At 42.2% G+C, this 16403-nt stretch overlaps 1 protein-coding gene across 2 annotated transcripts in view; it reads left to right on the top strand.

Annotated features, from left to right (window-relative positions):
• The window catches only part of PRKG1 (protein kinase cGMP-dependent 1), a 1258435-nt gene that overhangs the window by 772907 nt on the left and 469125 nt on the right, over positions 1 to 16403 (top strand). For both annotated transcript variants that reach the window (XM_044915991.1, XM_044915990.1), the window contains exon 4: positions 15862 to 15967. In XM_044915991.1, the coding sequence (XP_044771926.1) occupies positions 15862 to 15967 (106 nt within the window). The remainder of the gene's footprint in view (positions 1 to 15861; positions 15968 to 16403) is intronic.

Genomic DNA, 16403 nt, shown 5'->3' with positions numbered 1-16403 from the left:
GTGAATCCATGAAGTCAAAAGGTAGAGAGTTTCTTGATACTGGATTTTTTTTTTTTTAAGATTTTATTTATTTTGACAGAGAGAAAGAGACAGTGAGGGAGGGAACACAAGCAGGGGGAGTGGGAGAGGGAGAAGCAGGCTTCCCGCTGAGCAGGGAGCTCGATTTGGGGCTCAATCCCAGGACCCCGGGATCATGACCTGAGCCAAAGGCAGACGCTTAACGACTGAGCCACCCAGGGGCCCCTTGATATTGGATTTTTGTCTGAGGCCTACCGTCATGGCTAGATTCTATAAAATTCTAAAAATCGACAGCCATCTAGGCTGATGGATTTGTTGTTTCTGAACTGAGTGGAGAGGAGTAGAGATACATTGCATTGTGTTTCAGGAATTTATGACCTTGAGCTGAATAAAGGGTGTCTATTCTGGGGATGGAGTTGAATGAAAGGAAGGAAGAAATGGGATTCTTAAAAAAGATTTATTTAACTGAGAGGGCTCATGCACAAGCATGAGAGCGGAGGGAGAGAGAATCCTCAAGCAGACTCCCTACTGAGCATGGAGCCCAACACTGGGCTCAATCCCAGGACCCTGAGATCAGGACCTGAGCCGAAACCAAGAGTTGGATGCTTCACTGACTGAGCCACCCAAGCACCTCATATTTTGAAAGTTGTCAAGTTTTGCTTCATTAGATCAGGGATTTGACCAGACTTTCCTTTCTTCACTGGGACAAATTATCCTTCTCCAGACCTCATTGTAAGCTCTCTTTGCTCAGGGAACTGTTTTCTATCCCTCGGCTGGATTAGATGAGCCTGATAGAGGCTCCCCACATACCCTGTGAGCCTGCCGGGTAAGCCTGGCACTCACCACACCCCAGTGGTGGTTCTTGGTTTACTGTCCTCCACTTAACTACCGTATCTCCTAGAAGACAGGAAATGTATCTGTATTGTTTGCCATAATATATACAGTACCTGGCATTTTTTATTTCCTAAATATTTACTGGTGGGACAAATAACTTACACATTTAACCCTCACTTATGATTTTAATACTTTATCAGTTCTTCTAAATATTTCTACTCAGTGCCTTGAAATCTTTAACCATTCAGAAGTAACTTTCAAGAACTAGATCAAGTCAACTAGAAATGTATCAGATATTAGGCAGTTTATATAGAAGTAATATATATAAATGTATATATACATTTAATATATGTATATATATAAATGCAATGCATTTCAAGCTTAGTTTGAAAAATGCAAACCTTAAATGAGTACCACATTGATCTGAATATTTCTGGTCATGGTGGTTGAACTTATGTGCTATGTGGATTGAGAATGCCCCTGCAGGATCTTGGGAAGATGACTTCTATAGCTGTCAGCATCTGGCTGGATTATCTTTATAAAACCACTCAAGGGGCGCCTGGGTGGCTCAGTCGTTGGGCGTCTGCCTTCGGCTCAGGTCATGATCCCAGAATTCTGTGATCGAGCCCCACATCGGGCTCCCTGCACAGCGGGAAGCCTGCTTCTCCCTCTCCCACTCCCCCTGCTTGTGTTCCCTCTCTTGCTGTCTCTCTCTGTCAAATAAATAAAATCTTTAAAAAAAAAAAAAAACACTCAAGATCTCTGTACCTTGTTTTTTTGTTTTAACTCATGAAATTATAACTTGTTTAAGTATTGTTTCAAAAATTAGAACCACTTATAGGGAAGTTGTCTGAAAACCATACATTTCTATTCAAATGGCTTAAAGATTTTAATCTGTGTGTATTATGAGTATGTGAGTTTGTCCAGTGATCACGACAGAATTAGCAATTTGTAAGGAGTTTAGGATTCCTTCTGGGCCTCCAGACAGGGACCAGACTCAGGGTCTAGCTTATGCACAAATGTGACTTGATTGATCACAGACTCAGAAGAGAGGAAAGGAGGAGGAGGAATACAGAGCGTAGGGTGGTGTTGGGGCGTCGGGATGGAGTTACACAGCGTGGTGGTTCCCCGAGGAAGAGGTCTTGCTGGCTGGCTCAGCCCTTACAGCCCCAGCTGTGGTTAGGTTCAGGCGTTGAGAAGTGACTCGGCTGCATACCTTCACACCAATCTTCACCTCCTTTTAGTTAATATACATCCTTAAATGGTGCGTAAGCAAGTAATAGGCTATGCTTTGTCTGCCATTATTTGCCAAAGGAGTTGGCACCATTCTGCTGACCAGGGGCAGCTCACTGGGTTGCCAGACTGCACTCTGAATATCCCTCCCATGCGTTCACAGTTGGTGCCACTGTGTGAAAATGATGCTTCACACAAGAAAAGGGAGAGAGTTTAGTGTGTTTAAGTGGAGGATCTTCCTTCTAGAAATCCAGATTTTTCTTGATCCTGAAGAAACCAATCATCCTATTGTAAAATACGGGTGATACCACTGCTTTTATCTGTGAACATATAAGAAATATCAGTTTCCATATTGTGTAATAGCCAAGCCAACCTCTGTATTCAGGTCTACTGAAACTGGTTTTGCTAATTGTTGTTGCTGATCCATTTTCTTTGCCACACGATGCGACTTCCAGACGAGCAACATCACAAGAAGGAAAATGGCATTCTCCTAATATGCCAAAGTAGACAGTTTTGAAAATGTAAAACAGCTGAGCTCACTTGACATTTCTTGATGTCATCTACTTCATCTGGAGTGGAGGAGACCGAGAGCTCCCTTGCCTGATGAGGTTTTCCAAAATTCTGTCAGACTTAGACAATTACACATAATTGAAGAGGAGATGGGCCAAAAGAGACCTTCTATTTCAAAGCCTACCAGTGCCTAGCAAAAAATGTGAAGTAGTATTGCCTCTGTTTTTTTGTTAGTTTTGTTTTGCTTTTTAGAGTGGGAGAAAGCAGGGAGGGGCAGAGGGTGGGGGAGAATCTTAAGCAGAGTCCATACCCACCATGGAGTCCGACACACGGCTCGATTCCACGACCTTGAGATCATGACCTGAGCTGAAAGCAAGAATCGGATGCTTAACTGACTCAGCCACCCAGGAGCCCTGCCTCTATTTTTTTGTTAGTTTGTTTGTTTTTAACCAGCTATGTCATATACTTTCTTAATGGGACCTAGACGGAAGCGTTGGTTTTCATATTTATGTGAGGACTTGAAAGGGATCATAAATTATGGCTGAGTCTAGCCTTCAGGTGGCAATGAACTCAGGTGATGGAGAGGTATATGAGGAAAATGGGAAGCTTTTGAAGCCCATCAACAGTGAGCTCTGTAAGGGAGATACAGCAGGGGGCTAATAGACCTAGAATCTTAAAGCTTCATTTCTTTTCCCCCTCAAGAAATAAGATTAATTAAAAATACACCAAATGTATGGCTTCTAGCATATAGACACACTGTTTGCAAAAGAGAAACAGTAGGTTATAAGAATGGACTGGGAAAAGGGAAGCCCTTCTTTTGGGAGACTTGATTTCTGAGTTTAAGTCCCATAGTTCAACTTGTAAGGGAAAGTTATTAGTGTAACTTCTCAAAGATGTTTACTTGCATTCCAGCAAATATGTAAGCCTGTGTTTTCAACATGCTGGCGTAGTGTTTAGGGATGCAGCCCATCAAACTGATGAGAGGACTTACAGATGTAATACCCATTTCCTTAATGAGATTCCAGGCTTAAAATCTGTTGTTATGCACAGATGTGCAGTGACATTTACCAACTATGTGCTGATATTTTTGAATTAGGCACACTGTTGAAAATGTGCCAACCTGTAGGAAATTGTCACCCTAAGAGCTGTCAGCAAAACCAGCTCAGTAACTTGCCAGAGAAGGAAGCTTATGCTTGAGGCCCCAAATGTGCCATGTTTGGAGGCTCGTTGATGTGCTCTGGGCCCTCTACCCATGAAAAAGCCCATTGAAATTGATCCTCGTTAAAGTGCAATGGCTACCCAGCCTCTTTTTCCTTTTTTTTTTTTTTTTTTTTAAAGATTTTATTTATTTATTTGAGACAGAGAGAATGAGATACAGAGAGCATGAAAGGGAGGAGGGTCAGAGGGAGAAGCAGACTCCCCGCCGAGCAGGGAGCCCGATGCGGGACTCGATCCCGGGACTCCAGGATCGTGACCTGAGCCGAAGGCAGTCGCTTAACCAACTGAGCCACCCAGGCGCCCTCTTTTTCCTTTACTAAAGGGTCACAGCCATCTGTTCAATAACATTCAATTCTAGAATTTTTCTGGGCTCTGACTTCCATTAAATCACAGAAGGCTTTTTTTTATAGTAGAATTAAGAACTGTCCAGAAATGAAGAGTCATGAGACCTTTGTACCTAAAAGTGTCAGGCAGGAATATGTAGGAGTTACTCATTTAGCCAACACTGATTGGCTTTTTGCCACGTGTCAGGACCTGGGAGTACATGGCACTGGGGCTAGAAAGATGAACAAGACCACCTTCTAGCTTTCAAAGTACTCTATGCTGCTGAAAGCCAGCCTTCTTGTCTTTGACACTGTATTAACACTCTGTCTTACCTTAATTTCCCTCTTAACCTGGACGCCTGCCTAAACCCATGCGCAATCCAGCAGGTGATGTTTCTTTTTATTATTCAGAGGTCGTGAGCCAACTTCATGACTGCTCAACACTTTGCATTATGAGAAAGTTGAAAGAGAATCCTTGTCAGTACCCTATAGGGTTCTGTTTCTTGTGTATTTATAAGAGGGTAACATCACGGAAGGACATCCATGAGTGAAGGACATCTTAGGTGCCCGATATCATGCTGCGCATCTATGCAAGGTTATGACTCCCATCTGAAAATGGTTTCATGAGACACATGTTATTATCTGTTTCCTAAAATAGTCTGATGAAAGCCTAAACTACTTGTCTCAGGCCCTGCAGTTCCTCTGTGGTGTAAAGATACTTACACAAGCCAGTCTCCAGATGGCTGGTTTTCACTCTCCAGACTGCTCTCCCATGCCTTTTTTTTTTTTTGTACCCCCCATGTTCCTGAGTCTTGAAGTTTGTGCATAAAGCATTGACTGAGACGCCATTTCCCTCGTTAAAGCCAACAAATGGTACCACCCTTTTTCTAGACACCTGCCTATCCCTAAACTACCATCCTTTTGTACAATACCCCATATGGGGGAGAGCTGTTGTCTCAAGAGAACTATCAGCCTGTACTTCATGCAGATCTAGGCCTCTCTGCTCTCCAGAGGGATCTATTAGCTGCTGTAAAGTGTCCTAGTTCAGTTGCTCCTTTGAGGTGATCCAATTCACCTTCTTCTTCTTTTTTTTTTTTTAAGATTTTATTTGTCAGAACACAAGCAGGCAAAAGGGAGAAGTGGGCTCCTTGCCCAGTGAGACTGGGTCCCAGAACACGGAGATCATGACCTGAGCCAAAGGCAGATGCTTAACCGACTGAGCCACCCAGCCGCCCCTCCAATTCACCTTGTCTGATTCAGGAATCTTTTCTCCCCCCGTTCTAGCAAGTCTACCAGAACACTTCCTGCGATGGGAAGCTTCTTCATCTAATACTCCTTCTGTCTTTACATTGAGTCTTAATCACCAACGCTGTGAATTCTAATTACTGGTGTAGTTCTGTCTTGGACAAGTCAGAAGGAATTGCCGCTTAGTCCACCAGAAACAGTACATGGTGGGTTGGTTCAAATTTGGCTTGAGATGGAGCAATTAACGTTATTAGCATAAGGTGGAATAATACAGAGGTGGGTGTGTAAATAAGGAGGAAAGGTCAAGTTCACTTTCTGCAGCAAGGAGGTGCCTGAGAACAAGGTCTGTTTTGTTCATTGTTGTCACTGGTACCTAGTAGAGTTCTTGGCATGTGGAAAGGTCTCTGTAAATGCAAATGTGGAATGTTTACAGAAATGGTCTCCTAGCTCGTGATTTCAGACCAGCCCTTAATTCTCTTATAAACCGCTCCTTTGAATTTACTCAATGTCTAATAAACCCATCAAATCTTTTAGGAGAGTTACTGAGTTTTCCCTCTTATACAGACTGAATATCCTCTGAGGCTTCATCTTTTCTCCAGATTGTATCCCCTTAAAACCTAGTCGCTAATTTACCCTACAGCCTTTGTTGGGTACTGTGAAGACCTCACAATAAGACCGGTGTGTGATGTAAATCCTATATGTGAATACCTGTGAAGCAAGGCAGAGCCAGGAGGCTGTGACACACACACACTCACACACACACTCACTCACTCACTCACACACACACTCACTCATACACTCACACTGATTAACTGATTTTTAGCCAGGGTGAACTGGAAAGTCTTCATGGAGAAAGTGATCTTTGACCTGGGACTTGGAGGGCTGCTAGGATTGTCATAAGTAGAGAAAAATAATTGGAGCCAAGACTTGAAAGCAGGGAAAGGAAGGGTGTGTTTGGAAGCTAGACGTTAGAATCATTGGATGAAACAAAAGATAGGTTTAAGCAATTGTATGAGATGAAACTGTGAAGGTACTTTGCACGAAATAGGGATTAAATGCAAGGATGGAGGTGTTTTGCTTTATTGGCGGTAGGGAGCCATTGAATGTTTTGTGCGTGGAGTGACAGGATGAGGATGGTTATTTAGAAAGGTCCAGCAATGACTGGATTGCTTCTCCCTTCCTTCATTGTTTCTCTGCAAGTAGCTCACAGAACGATAGTGTGATCTTTACTAGTCTTCACTAGACAGAACTAGTAGCATTTTAGTCTTCTACAACTCTACTATACCAGTGGGTCTTCTGCCCCCCATCTTCTCTCTTGGTCCCTATTTGGATCTGAGTTACGCAGAAAGCCACCTGTTTTGTAGGGGCTCATTCCCCATTTCTTCCTGCTCTTTCCCCCACCATACCTGGCCCTTGGTTCATATCATGGTTATTTCAGATGACCTCAGGTTTATTTGCTTAGGTATTCCTACACCCTCCCCTTGCAACCTCTAGGCCCCACTACCGAATTTTATTGAGCTAGGTGTCTACGGGTTTCTAAGTAATTGCCCTTTGGTTTGACAGATGTAAGATGATACAGCGTATTGGGAACAAGGACTGCATGGGGGAAGACTGGGACACTTGGGGAATTCCCTGCCTCCACAGCCCCCCGCTCGCAGCTTTGCACCCCCAGAACCTGTTACTCATCCGCTCCTAGGTTTTGTGTTTACGGGCTTCTGTCAACAACCAGGGAGATATGGCTAGAATTCTGCAGACATTGAAGTCCTCCCCACTTCAATTATTAACCAACTGAAAAGTATATTCCCTCTTGTTCTTTTGGCTTCCTGAGTATTTAATGACCATGTGTAGGGTGGTTAAATGGGACAGAAAAATGGAGTGAGAAACACAGATATTCTTACCCCAGTTTCGGAAGCATGCACGTGTCCATAAAATGAACCCAGGCTTTGGAGTCGGAATGAAAGGGCCCTACTAATAATGACGTGTGACTGGGCAGTAACCTAGATGAGGCAGTAACCTAATCTGTTCCCCTATTTATAGAAAGGGAATAAGAATAGATCACACAACAAATATAGGATAAACTGAAATCAATGCAACAGACCTCAAGTTCTTATGTCCTAGAGTAAATGTTCAACAATGGTCCTGAAAATAATCCTCATTAGTATCCTATCTGTATTAAAAATATCAGCATTCACTTGGTCCTTGCAGTATCCTTAACATTTGACAGTAAAATAAATGTTAAAATCCTAGTGATAGCTAATGTTTCCATATTTTCCAAAAGTCACCACTTGGCCTTACCACTTGCTTAGTACAAGTTATAAAGTTGAGCAGAATTTAGAAAATTCTAAGCCAGTTCTCTTGGTTTCATTGAGATAGCTGCTACACGACATCCTTTCAAATACATGAACATCATGGCGACACTGCTAATGATTTGTCTAAGTTGATAATGACGATGATGATCTGCAGTATTCAACTTGACAATCCATTATCTTCATAGGATATATTCTAGGCAAGAAAGTTTACAATATCACCCCGATACTCATGGTGAGGCAGGTTTGCACAATGGAGGGTCCATTATGTTCCAGATGCATTGGACACAGCAAATGGCCTTTTCTGATTATGAAGCATTTGTCTCAGAACATTCTGGCAGTTGGAATTTGACTTCAGGCTAACATATGCCTTAATGTTGGAAGCAGTTGTGGGCTCCATGGACCCCCTCCAAGCCTCTGATGTGTCCCTTTATGTATCTGAGGGATCACAGATGATTCAAGCATCGGGGGATGGGGGTGGTGGTAAAATAAAGCTTCTGGGAGCCCTTGAGTCTGCAGTAAAGCACCTTTATGGTGTGAGCTGGCACTCTCAAATGTGGAAGGTGAAGTTCTAGGGTGAGCTCGTGACCCCTTTCCTTGGCCTTCCTCAGGCACTGAGCCCCCAGAAGCTTCCAGTCCATTTAGACAAAGTATGGATCAATGGAAAGTCTCAAATGAGACCCACCTATTTTCTGAAAATGTTTCTTTCAGACAGGGGCTGACATGGGGAAGAATAATTACTTGAATCCTTGTCAGAATACTAATGTTCACTGCAGGAGAAAGACAGGCAGACATAGCTCACACTTAAAACAGGTTCTCCCCATAGGGACTATGATGGTCTCTGTTGATTTTCCTATGAAGTAGAAGGATAGACATGGATTTTATTTGGACAGAATGTTCGGCACGTGCACACACACACACAAAATTCAATTTGGAAAATACTTGGTGAGCTCTTAATTTGTGCCATCTTACAGAACAAGAAAAACATGTGAAAAAATGATAATGAGTATTACTGTTCTAGAGCAGTATGGACAGAAATGTGATGTGAGCAATATATGTAATGTCAAATTTTCTGGTAATCACATTTAAAAGATAAAATGAAATATTATGCAGCCTTAAGAAAGGCTGAGATCTTGCAATTTGTGACAACATGGGTGGACCTAGCAGGTATCCTACTAAGTGAAATAAGTCAGATTGAGACAAATACCGTACGATTCTGCTCATAACTCTAAAAACAAAAAACCCAAACAAACAAATGGATAAACAAGCAGAATCAGACCTATAAGTACAGAGAAAAAATTGATGGTTACCAGAGGGGAGAGGGGCAGGGTTGGGTAAAACGGGTGAATGGGGAGGGAGGTATAGGCTTCCTGTAGTGGAATGAAGAAGTCCTGGGAATGAGGGGTACAACACAGGGAATATCATCACTGATACTGTAATGTCATTAATTTGGTAACAGATGGTAACAACATGTGTGAACATAGCATAACATATAGAGAAGTTGAATCACTATGTTGTACATCTGATACTCATGTCGCATCATGCACCAGCCTACAAAAAAAGTAAAAAGCAAAAAGAAACAGGTGTAATTTTTAGAGTACATTTTTACTTAGTACATCAAATATTTTTATTTTAACATGTAATCAATATAAAATTATAAGACATTTTATGTTCCCTTTTCATAGTCTTCCAAATTCTGTGTGTAATTGATACAGCACATTTCAATTTCCATTAACCTTATTTTAAGGACTCCATGACCACGTGTAGTTAGTGGCTATCCTATTCATCAGCACATATTCAAAATTATCAAGGGCTAAAGAAATATAAACAAGCTTGCAAAATACTTGGAAATGTCTGAAAAGGGAAAAGAATAGAAATAACTTCGAGCTGAACCTTGCAGGGATGAATGAGTGTTTTAGGAGACAAGCGGGTAGAGGGTCCCTCTCATTTCAGGGATCAACATCAGCATGAGCAGGGGCCTGGGGCAGATAGGCATTAACGTGAAGGGTGTGGGCAAGCTTGAGGGCGGGGAGACTTGGGAAATGCCACTAGGTCTGCGTATGGAATTTAAACTCTGTCTTGGAAATACCAAATGTCAGTTTCTTTATTGGTGAGTGTCTCAAGGAAAATTAAAAACCAAACAAAACCTGAAACATGTTGAATTTACTAATCTAGCAAAGTAAATCCGTTGATCAACTTTTTGTGCATTGTGGTAAAATATACATAACCTATAACATACTCTAACCATTTTTAAGTGCAATTCAGTGCCATTAAGAACATTCATATTGTTGTGTAACCCTTACCACCGTCCATCTGAGGGAATTTTGCCTCATCCTGAACTGAAACTGTCCCCATCAAGCACCACCTCCCTATGCCCTGCCCCAGCCTGGTAACCACGATTCTCCTTGCTGTCTCTATGAATCAGATGATTCTAGGCATCTCATGGCAATGGAATCATGCAGTGCTTGTCTTTCTGTGTCTGGCTTATTTCACTTAGTAGGACATTTTCAGTGTTCGCCCATGATGTAGCATGTATCATATTTTCATTCCTTTCATAAGGCTGGGTAATCTTCCATTGTATATATGGGCCACATCTCAGATATCCATTCATCCTTTGAAGGGTGTTTGGGTTGTTTCAACCTTTTGATTATGGTGAATAATGCTGCTTTGAACATTAGTGTACGAATAAATACGCATGTCGCTGTTTTCAGTTACTTGGGGTATATATCTAGACGCAGGATTGTTGGATCCTATGCTAAGTCTATGTTTATTTTTTTTTATTTTTATTTTTTTTTAAGGAACTGCTCTACCATTTTCCATGGTGTCTCCAACATTGCCCATTCCCACCAACAATGCACGAGAGTTCTAATGTGTTCACATCTAATGGGTGTGAAGTAGCATCTCATTGAGGTTTTTTTTTTTTTTTTTAAAGATTTTATTTATTTATTTGAGACAGAGAGAATGAGAGAGACAGAGAGCACATGAGAGGGGGGAGGGTCAGAGGGAGGAGCAGACTCGCTGCAGAGCAGGGAGCCCGATGCGGGACTCGATCCCGGGACTCCAGGATCATGACCTGAGGCGAAGGCAGTTGCTTAACCAACTGAGCCACCCAGGCGCCCTCACTGAGGTTTTGATTTGCACTTCCCTAACGTTTAATGGTGTTCTACATCTCTCCATGTCCTTATTGGCAAGTACAGGGGCTGTCAACTGGCCTCTCAGGGTAGGAGGAGGGGAGGCAATTTTTCAAGAGTGAAACTTAACTTCAGAGTCTGATGCCACCTCTGGGTAGATAGTGTCAGAATTGAGTTGAATTGTAGAACATCAAACTGGTGTCCTCAGAGTTGCTTGTTGGTGTGGGGAACCCCCCCCCCAACCCTGCCCCGTTGGAATTATTACCAGAACTTGATGTACCTCCCATAGGCCCTGTCTGGAAGTACCATCACGATGGAGATTAAGTCTTTAACTTTTGAATTTGGGGGAGACCTATTCCGTCCATAGCATCAGGTGAAGAACCGTGGCTTAGGAGATGGTCTTCCTGCAGTGCCTTGAATCAGCTCTTCCCCACAGGGAGCAGGGGAGTCTGGGAGGCCTTAGCTGTGTACTCACAGCCCCAGATACTTTCCCACCGCTGGTACTCCATCTTGATGGGCTGTTCGATTATGGTAGACGAGGAGACAGCAAGTGTTTCCTGCAAGGGCCCAGATACTATCTGTCGAAACGACTCCATTCTGTCAGAGACAATATGGAAACAAATGCGCTTGGCTGTGTTCTAATCAGATGTTTTATGGGCACCGAAATTTCTTTCCTAGAATTCTCATGTGTCAGGAAATATTTTTCTTTTTAAGAATTTCAGCCAGGGCGCCTGGGTGGCTCAGTTGGTTAAGCGACTGCCTTCGGCTCAGGTCATGATCCTGGAGTCCCGGGATCGAGTCCCATATCGGGCTCCTTGCTTAGCAGGGGGTCTGCTTCTCCCTCTGACCCTCCCCCCTCTCATGTGCTCTCTCTCTCTCATTCTCTCTCTCAAATAAATAAATAAAAAAACCTTAAAAAAAAAAAAAAAGAATTTCAGCCATTTAAGAATACAAAACCCATTCATAGCTGGCATGCTGTATAAAAACTGACCACGAGCCCGGTCTGGCACGGACCACAGTTTGTTGGCCTCTGTTCTAGATCACAAGGTGCTTAAAGGCAGGAGCTATATGTTTGCTTTCTATCCCTTATATATAGCACCAGTGTTGGCTAGATTGGTATAAAATAAATATGGGCTGAAAAATATCGAGACTGTAAGTGTTGTATACCCACACATGCTTTCTCAGTATTCGTCCAAAATTTGAATTGCACAGCGGGTGGATTCCCCAATAGAATTTAAGCCAAGCCCAGATTTGTGATGAGAGTCTAGCACAGTTTCGTGGCTCCCCCTCTGTAGTATCTTAGTGTCAGGCAAATTCCAGGCCAACCGTGGCCTATGTTGAATGTGTTCTTGATGGACTCCTACACTTAGAGATCTCAGAGGAATGGGAATTGGCCTGTTTTCCTCTGAGCTCAATGTGGCCTTTAACTGAAGAAATGATCACTGTTTCAGCAGAGAATTTTAGATACATACTTGAACAAAAAGGAAGCTTCGTTCCCAACACTTCATCTGCCTAATGCCCTTGAGACTTACATGTTCAAAAACTGTAATCATGATGAAAATCACAGGAACTTTGTCAAGTGACTACTCCCTACAGAGATTAATACACCACTTAAAATCAAAGGTACATGGAAAGATTGTTTTGTTTTGTTTTTTAATTTTTTCAAATGGTCTGTAAGGTATGAAAGCACCAGACTTACGCTCCAGCGGGCTGTTGAAGAAGCAAGACGTTAATCACAACTCGAATATAACCACATTCTTGATAACAAGGTGAGGTGATTATTAGTCATGCTTGCCCACCTGTGAAATGCTGACTTGACTATAGGAATATTGGCTGAATACAGAAAAGGTTTTGGCATCTCGCCCAAGGTCATGGAAAATTTGCAATCTCATCAAGCCATGTTCATTATCACGCAAAATATCTGAAACAGTTTTACTTAGAGACATTCCAATAGCCCATGTAAATGGGAATCAGAAGATAAAATGAAATTATTAGATTCTGTGAACTTATTTTTAGAGCTCATTTTTCAACACATGGATTATGAGGCCTGATTAAAATATCTAAACTGAATTAATGTAACATTAGAGTCCACCTAGGCTTACTTTTTCCTTAGGTGAACTTTAGGTACATAAATTACATTAATTAACAGATAGACCCAATGCTTAGCAAATGAAAAACTAATTTATTGAGTGGGGAGAAGTTCTCAGAAATGAGACATGGACTTTTCTCTGGGAGTAACATACCAACTTACTTGAGGAAACATGATCTAGACATAGCGGACATCGTGAACAATATTGGTAACATGTTCTAGATAGCGACACAGATAGGGCAGAAACCTGGCTCATCAGGAGGGACCAGGGACAGAGCCTGGCCTCCAAGTGTGAACTCAGACTCAAACTGTTGCAGAAAACTTGGTCACAACACATGTGCTCACGTGTGTGCGTGTGTGTGTGTGTGTGTACGGACACCCCCACACACCCCTGGCCCTCCTCACTTAACTCCTGAGTGCCATGACCTCTGCTTGGTACTTACCACTCCTTGTTTGAAACTGTGCACGCAACACATGACCAGAACCGTTTTTCTCCATTTCCGTCCTATTCCTGCTCTGCCTTCCGGTTTTTACAGAAAGTGTTATTTGGCAGTGTTGGTCTGTTTTCTGCTTGACTCGGATGCTTTTGAAGCCAATTTATGCCCCTCCGAGATTAGTCTTTATCAGCTATCGCTGTGATCCTATCTGTCGGTGTAAGAGCCTGTAATAGAAATTTTTATATACTGCTGCTGGGGGTATGCTGGTGAAGTGTGTCTGCAGGGCAGAGCCATCTCATGCATGCATGCTTGAGTTCCCTTAAACCTGCCTCTAACTAGACCTTTGAGGTACAGGGCAAGATGTATATATTTGATAGTACAATTATTTGCATTGCCACTATTTTTAAAGTAAAATTGGTGTATCCTAATTTATCCTTTGGAGGAAGACTTTGTATACTGGAAATACCTAGGAACTGTTAAGAATGAGGATGAATATAGAATTGGGTTTTTTTTTTTTTTTTCTTGTAAGCATTCAAACACTTTTGATGTATCTGTGGTATATTCTTAAATTCTGGTTCTTCCCTTTGTTTTAAGATCTCTAATAGCCTTCTGTTGTTCATCACATGAATCCCTGCTTCCTATATCTGGTTTCCAGGTTCCCCTGCAGCAACTCGCATTCAAATTATGGAGCAACCCCAGGGGACCTGGGTGGCTCAGTGGGTAAAACATCTGCCTTTGTCTCAGGTCATGATCTCAGGGTCCTGGGATCGAGCCCCACATTGGGCTCCCTGCTCAGTGGGGAGTCTGCTTCCCCCTATCCCTCTGCCTGTCATTCCCCCTGCTTGTGTGCGCTTTCTCTCTCTCTCTCAAATAAATAAAATATGGAGCAACCCCGCAGAGTCTCCGCCTTTTCAGTCTGTGGTATCCCTGCCTGGACTCCCCAGCCCAGGCCCCCTCCCAGGGCTGCTCTTGTGCTCTCCCCTCCTCTGTCTCTCCCCTAGCTCAGCTCCTGTCATTTCTAAAAGACTCTCCTTCTGGTGAATCCTAAATTGGCAATCCTTTGTGGTCATGTCATCCAGTCTTAGGGTTTGTCTCAAGTGAACAGGTGTTCTGGAAAGGAGCCTGGATTCAGCCGAAAAACTAAAATGTAGCTGGGGAGTGCCTGTGCCGGGAGCTTTGTTTGGGACGAAGGTTCACTTTTAAAGGCTGCTTGGCACAGAGCCATGCGCACATCAGCCTTTGATGCTTTGTTCGTTTTCTCATTAACTGAGCACGTTTTATTCTCCAATAAAGAGCAGGTTAAAGGAGAAGTCATGTTCTAGTTTCTGAGCTTTGAACAATTCTGCAAGGAAAAATTAGATAAGATTCAAAGATAGGGCTTTCCGCTAGAGCACGGTATTTCCTTTCTCGTCTTTCCCTCCGTTGCTCTGTGTTACTCATAGCCCCTCCCCATGTGTCACACCTGCAGCCTAATACTCTGCCCGTCCCCTACCCCCAGATCTCCATCCATTACATTCAGTGGGCTTAGTGAGAGAATTGTCCTCTTCGATATTTCCACGTTCAGCTCATTGAACTATAAACTGTCTTTTCTCCCTTGTCTGGCTCCAACCCCTGCATAGTCCTTACTTACCCCAACCCCCACGGGTACGATCTCTGAATTGGCTTTCTTCATTTGTGTGCTAACTTAAAATATTTTCTATTGTGAAAATTTGCAAACGTACATAAAAACAGAGAGCATAGTACAATAAGCGTCTGGTATGCCCAGCACACAGATTCTGTTACAGAGACTTTTAGTGTGTTCTTTTAAAACCTAAGTGTATCTTCTATATCATTCTGTTACCCTATAGCATCTTTTCCCAAAACTTGTTTCTTAATAGATGAAATGGTAAACTTCTGTGGTATTCCATTTCAACACTATTATTGTCAAAGACCGTGTACGTAAGAGACTAGAAATTAAAATTCAACAAATATACCTGGTAGAACTTCACAGGACAACTTTGGACACAGGTTACAATTTGCAAAAATGAGTTTCATGTAGAAATCATTGTGCAATTATTTCTATTATGTTAAATTCACCCCTAAGCCTGAAGGTTGAGTTTTCACCTCTACCTTTTACAATGAAAATGTGATCATTTGAGTCATGAACACCATCCCAGGTAATTACCAGGGAGTGTTATTAATTGTGAATCTTTCTCTCTATGTGATTTTGTTCACAGATAGTCTTGAAAGTACTAAATTTTTTCAGTGTGTACTTAGGCATTCCCATCCCTTAAGGACAGAAGAGCAACAAGAATCTTCCTATTAGGCAATAACACTAGATGGAAAATTATGAACTACATTTTGCCTGTAAGAATACTTGCCTCCTTAACAAAACAGGATAGCACAATGGTATCAAGTGTAAATGAGGGCTCATCATCTCCATAACTCTACTGAATCCCTCTTCTGCATGATGTGGTTCACGGTTGAAATTGTCTAATTTTTTTTTCCTGTTTTTTTTTTTTTCCCCCTCTTCTCCAGCTCTTGTAAATGTGAAACTCTGGGCCATTGATCGACAATGTTTTCAAACAATCATGATGAGGACAGGACTCATCAAGCATACCGAGTATATGGAATTTTTAAAAAGGTAGGATGCTTTATTTTCTTCTTCCAAGGGTGCTCATTGTCTATTCAACCCTCTTCTTGGACTTGCAGCCCAGGGAAGGCCTTTGCCTTCATCTTAGGCTGAATAGCCTACAGGTTTGTGGAAGCACAAGATTTTGGACGGGCTTCTTTCTGTTTCTGGTACCAATTTCCATGATAGGTGAATAAGTCAGAACTTGAGAGTTTCACTGAACATTCTCATGGAGGAGTGACGCTCAGAGAAACAAAGGAGAATTTGAATGAAAAGGGGAATGGAGTCCATCCCTGACTATTTATCAGTTAATGTGTCTGAGGCGCCTCTTCTGATTAAATCCTCTCTTGTGTAAAATTCCATGTTAAAGGTCAGATGACTAAGATGGAAAATTCCAAGATGAAGCTCATTATCCTTTAATCCTGAGTTTAATTTCCCAAATTAAATT

This window comes from Neomonachus schauinslandi, chromosome 6 (assembly GCF_002201575.2).
Source record: "Neomonachus schauinslandi chromosome 6, ASM220157v2, whole genome shotgun sequence".
NCBI classification, from domain to species: Eukaryota; Metazoa; Chordata; class Mammalia; order Carnivora; family Phocidae; genus Neomonachus; species Neomonachus schauinslandi.
This window is presented reverse-complemented; position numbering and strand designations above follow the sequence as displayed.